General features: G+C 50.4%; 1 protein-coding gene across 1 annotated transcript; it reads right to left on the minus strand.

Annotated features, from left to right (window-relative positions):
* Positions 1-287: 287 nt before the first annotated feature.
* On the minus strand, positions 288-3683 carry LOC308349439 (cystatin-9-like). Its single transcript, XM_080814133.1, has 3 exons — positions 3338-3683; positions 1449-1562; positions 288-553 (listed from the first exon to the last, which is right to left on the minus strand). Exons 1-3 carry the CDS (start codon positions 3575-3577, stop codon positions 464-466), a joined length of 444 nt encoding a protein of 147 aa, XP_080670259.1. The 5' UTR covers positions 3578-3683; the 3' UTR covers positions 288-463.
* Positions 3684-4421: the final 738 nt, after the last annotated feature.

A 4421-nucleotide genomic window follows, 5' to 3' on the forward strand; every position in this document is an offset into this window, starting at 1 on the left:
GGGTACTCATATGTCATGAATGTCTGAGGGTCTGTCTTGGTCCACCCTGCAATTTGAGTTCTCTGCCAAGTCATGGTCATTGGAACTTTGGGGACAAAAGTGATCCCTCATGAACCCTAAGACAGCAGTTCAGAAGTACCTTGAACTTTCAGACTGTGGTACCTGCAGCTGGCTCTAGAGGTCCAAGAGGGAAGAAAACCCACTTCCCTGGGACCACCCTACAGCCTTGCTGGGATCAGTCCTTCACCTGTGCAGCCCCTCTGGAACCATGCCACACAAAGCTTCTTGAAATGCAGATGTTTAATGATCTATTCTACATGAAAAAATTGGACAATGAGGAATTTCCACAATGCCTGGAAGTGAGACCCAGACACTTGCAAGAGAACAACCTGTGTTGCCTCCTACAGAGAAATGCTGGTGTCCGGAAGAAGAACAGCAGAGGCCAGGTGGGGTATGGCCTCAATCAAAGGAAGTCTTCCAAGCAGGTCTTGTTCAGGAGTACAAACTTGGTTCTCCAGGGCTCAGTGCTGATGGTGAAGAAGCAGGTGATGGTCTGAGGGAACAAGCACAAGAATGGAGGGTGGGTGAAGAACACTGGAAAGCAGTGGCTCCAGTTTTAAACACAAGACACATCCCAACCACCCATCCCGAGGTGAACAGCTATGGATGCAGGCTGTGGTCCTCTGATGTACCACCAACCAAGGCCTTCCTGTTTTGGACCTAGGACCTGTCCTGACCTTAGGGGCACCTGTGTCATACTCCTTACCTTGGTCTGTGGACTCCAGGGGAACACTCAAACTGGCCCAGTGTGACCCATGCCCCTAGTGCAGCATTGGGGTGCTCTTTACCAGTGGGTGCTATTTCAGAGGAGCTTCTGGTCAAGGTGGGATTGCCCCAGAGCTGGGGTTCACATTGACCTTGTACCAGGAGCTGGTAGTTCACTGGGACCCAGGTCAGGGCATAGGAGAAAGTGTAGTGGATCCTTCCTTAAGCCCCATTCCTTCACACTGTTGACAGGGCCAAGGGGAACTCCAAAATAGTCAGTGAGGCAAAGATGCTGTAGGTTACCCTAACATGCCCCTATTCTTGGAGGTCAGGAAGGGAGGTGGATAAAGTTCAGAGAAGAGACATCCTGTCTCAGCCCCAGAAGACTTGGATCCTCATGACCAGGAGCAATCTGATATCAGTGAGGCCCAGGGCACAGGCAGCTGGAATGCAGTGAGTGGGCAGACTTGGTTCCCAGACTGGCCAGGAGCCTACCAGTGGACCTTGGGGCTGGCTGGCCCGGCTGTGCTCCCGCCGCAGTGCCAGCAGTGGACACGGCAGGGCCTGCAGTTCCCTCACTCATCTGTGTTAGTAGGAATGTCACTGTCATCTGCCCCATCTCCCCATCTGTCCCAAGCTGCATCCTCAGCTGTGTGACCTGAGGGATCTGCTGTGTGTCTTACATTGTTCAGCTCTGGGCTTTCTTGAAAGGGACAGTTGTCAATGTCGTCATCAAATTTCTCACATTCAGTTCTGCGAAGCTTTATCTCCATGGAGAATGTCAGGATGTCTTCTATCTGTGGTACATGGAGACATTACAATGGCAATGTGCTTCAAGGTTCCTGTGAGGAACTACTAATGTAGATCCACGCAGTGTAGGGAGAGCCCCAATCACTCCTCCACTAGGGAGCTGTCTCCAGGCCTGGGTCAGCTTGTGGGGGGTAAAGCCAAGCTTGGGGAATTTAGACCAAAGAGGACTGAGGATGTTGTTGAGACCAGGGGTAGATGCCGGCTGAGTCACACACCATTTATATATCTCACCCTGCAGTATGATGTCCACAAATACCCCAGGGAGACCCAGCCTGACTTCCAGCATGCTTCTTGAAGCTACAACAGCACTCTCAGGAGACAGGTGCCAAGTGCCTGGTGCCTGAGAGGGTGTTGGCTCTGCAACAGTTTGCTGAATAATGTTAGCCCCAGAGTGGGAGAGTCATTTATGACACCACTGGCACACCTTTCACCTGCCCAAGAACAGAAAAATGTCCTACAGTGTTGCTGGAACACTCACATGTTCCATTGAGCATACACACACACACACACACACACACACACACACACACACACACGTGCACACACACACACACACACACACACCCCAACTATGGTTTCCAGATACCTCTTGTCCTATTACAAAGTACAGCTGGAATTTTCTATACTCTTCTCCACTCTATCTTCTTCATTCCATTCCATACACCCCACACCCTAACTTAGTGTGAGTGCAGCTCTAGGGAGCCCAGAGCAGATCTGTGAGTACAGATCTAGGAGCCCAGAGCAGAGCTCGGAGAAAGCTCAGGCAGTAGAACCAGCCAGGACCTGGCCCAGCAGTGTTCACAGAGGCTGAAGGCTGTGCAGGGTGGAACTCCCACTATCCTTCCCTCAGGGTCTCAGGGCAGAGGTCCAGAGGGAGAGAAAGGAATGTGTCAGGCCCCAACACGTGCACACATGCACACACACAGACACACAGACACACACTTTCACACACACACACACACACTTGCACACATACTAACACAACCTCACTACCCACTAACACTCACTCACATCCACATGTACACACAGTGACACACAAAGCGACACACACTCCTCAACTCACACTTTCACATATACACACACACTCACTTACACAATCACACCTACACCTTACCCTCCCACCCACCCACGACGGTATATGATCCTGATGCAGGCCATGTGAAAACAGCCTTCCTGGCTGCATTCTGCAGACACTCCTTTACAAGGACAATCAATGCTCTAGGATTGAGAACCATGGCCTGGGAAGAGTGTAGAATAGCATCCATCCCCATAGGTGGAGACCACAGTGGGGAGCCCAGAGAAGAGGTCCCAAAGTCACAGGGGCTGCTCTGGATGAGGGAGAATCCTTATTGCCCTGGTACTCAAGCCCTTCTCCCTCCCTCTCTCTCGACGTCTGCTCTCTGTTTTCTAATTATCTCCCTGTACTTGTTCCTTAGAATATTTCCTCAGCTGATGTCTTCTGTGGGTCTTTTCCTTACTCAGGATCTTTATCATCTCATAGTTTATATTTTGAGTCATTCATTATTAATGTTATAAAATGATGGAGATTAAAAATATACCTTACATGAGAGTAGATTTTGTCTGAAGTATTTAAATATCCACATTTTTTATTTTATAAAACTGAATCTAACTGGACAGGTTGTACTTTCCCTATTTTATGAACTTCAGACGGTGAACAAGATACCACGATAAAACCCCTCCTCCCACAACCCTGACTTTATAGCAAGTTCAGGTCGTCAAGCAGGAAGATGTGGTCACCTACCTGTTCCTTCCAGGAATTCAGGATGTGCACCAGCCTGTAGGCCATTGAGTCCTTGCTCTGTAGGTTGAATATGTGCAAGGCATACTCCACAGTGGCAGGGAAATGAAGTTCTATGTCCCTTTGCTCATAACTGTCTTTCTCCTCTTGAGAAATCCAGCTGTGAGTCACCAGGAGCTGGGAACCTAGTAGTACCAGGAGCATGGCCTGGGGCAGAGCCCACCTGAACAGCAAGTGCAGCATGGCTGCAGGAATCTGGAGACCCACTGCCTTTTGTCTTGTAGCTCAAGCTCCCTCCAAGCCTCCCTGGGCATTGGTCCAGTCCATCAGCTTCAGAACAATTCCTCCCTCTGGATATCCTCTCTGCTATTACACACTGTCCCTTCCCACATGTGACCTACCTCCCATTCCAAGTGGCATAATTGCTTCCTGTCCAGACAAGCCCAGGCAGGGTGGGTTGGAAAGAACCAGCAATGGGAGGGAGGGGTCCCCTGTAGCCAAGCCCCAGCCAGAATATCACCTTCAGCTCCTCAGTGGGGAGAGACTTCATTTGGATGCCCCAGAATCCAAGGCTGAAACAAGGACACAAGAACAAGAGGTGGAAGTGGAAGGTGACTCCTGGGCAGAGCAGTAGGGTGAGGACCATGGAGATAAGGACAGAGCCAAAAAGGATGAGTGACTGAGAGTCAACTTGGGGGGAGACAGAGGTAAGCTACACAGAGAAAACTGGTATCTTTGGAAGGAAGGAGCACTGAAGTCTTGATGAGTCCAAGAGTCTCTGTCCTTCTCAACTCCCCAGTCCCCCTTGAGTAGTGGAGCAGAGAAGGCTCACTGGCCCTTGGGATGATGCCAGGAAAGGGAAATTCAGGGTCTTGGAACCAGGAGCTTCCAGCTGAGCTCACTGCATCTCCTTTTGCACTCCTCAGTCCCTGGATGTGCTGCCCCACGCTCGGTCTGGGGCCTGAGAGGATGATGTCAGGCACAAGCTCTCCAAAGGTGTTGCAGCAAGGTTGACCCTTGACACACAGTGGGTCTATAGATCCCTTTGTAGGAATTTGCTCTAGAAGAGAGTGGGTGGAATGAGGGA

This window comes from Martes martes (assembly GCF_963455335.1).
Source record: "Martes martes genome assembly, chromosome: 9".
In the NCBI taxonomy this organism is placed as follows: Eukaryota; Metazoa; Chordata; class Mammalia; order Carnivora; family Mustelidae; genus Martes; species Martes martes.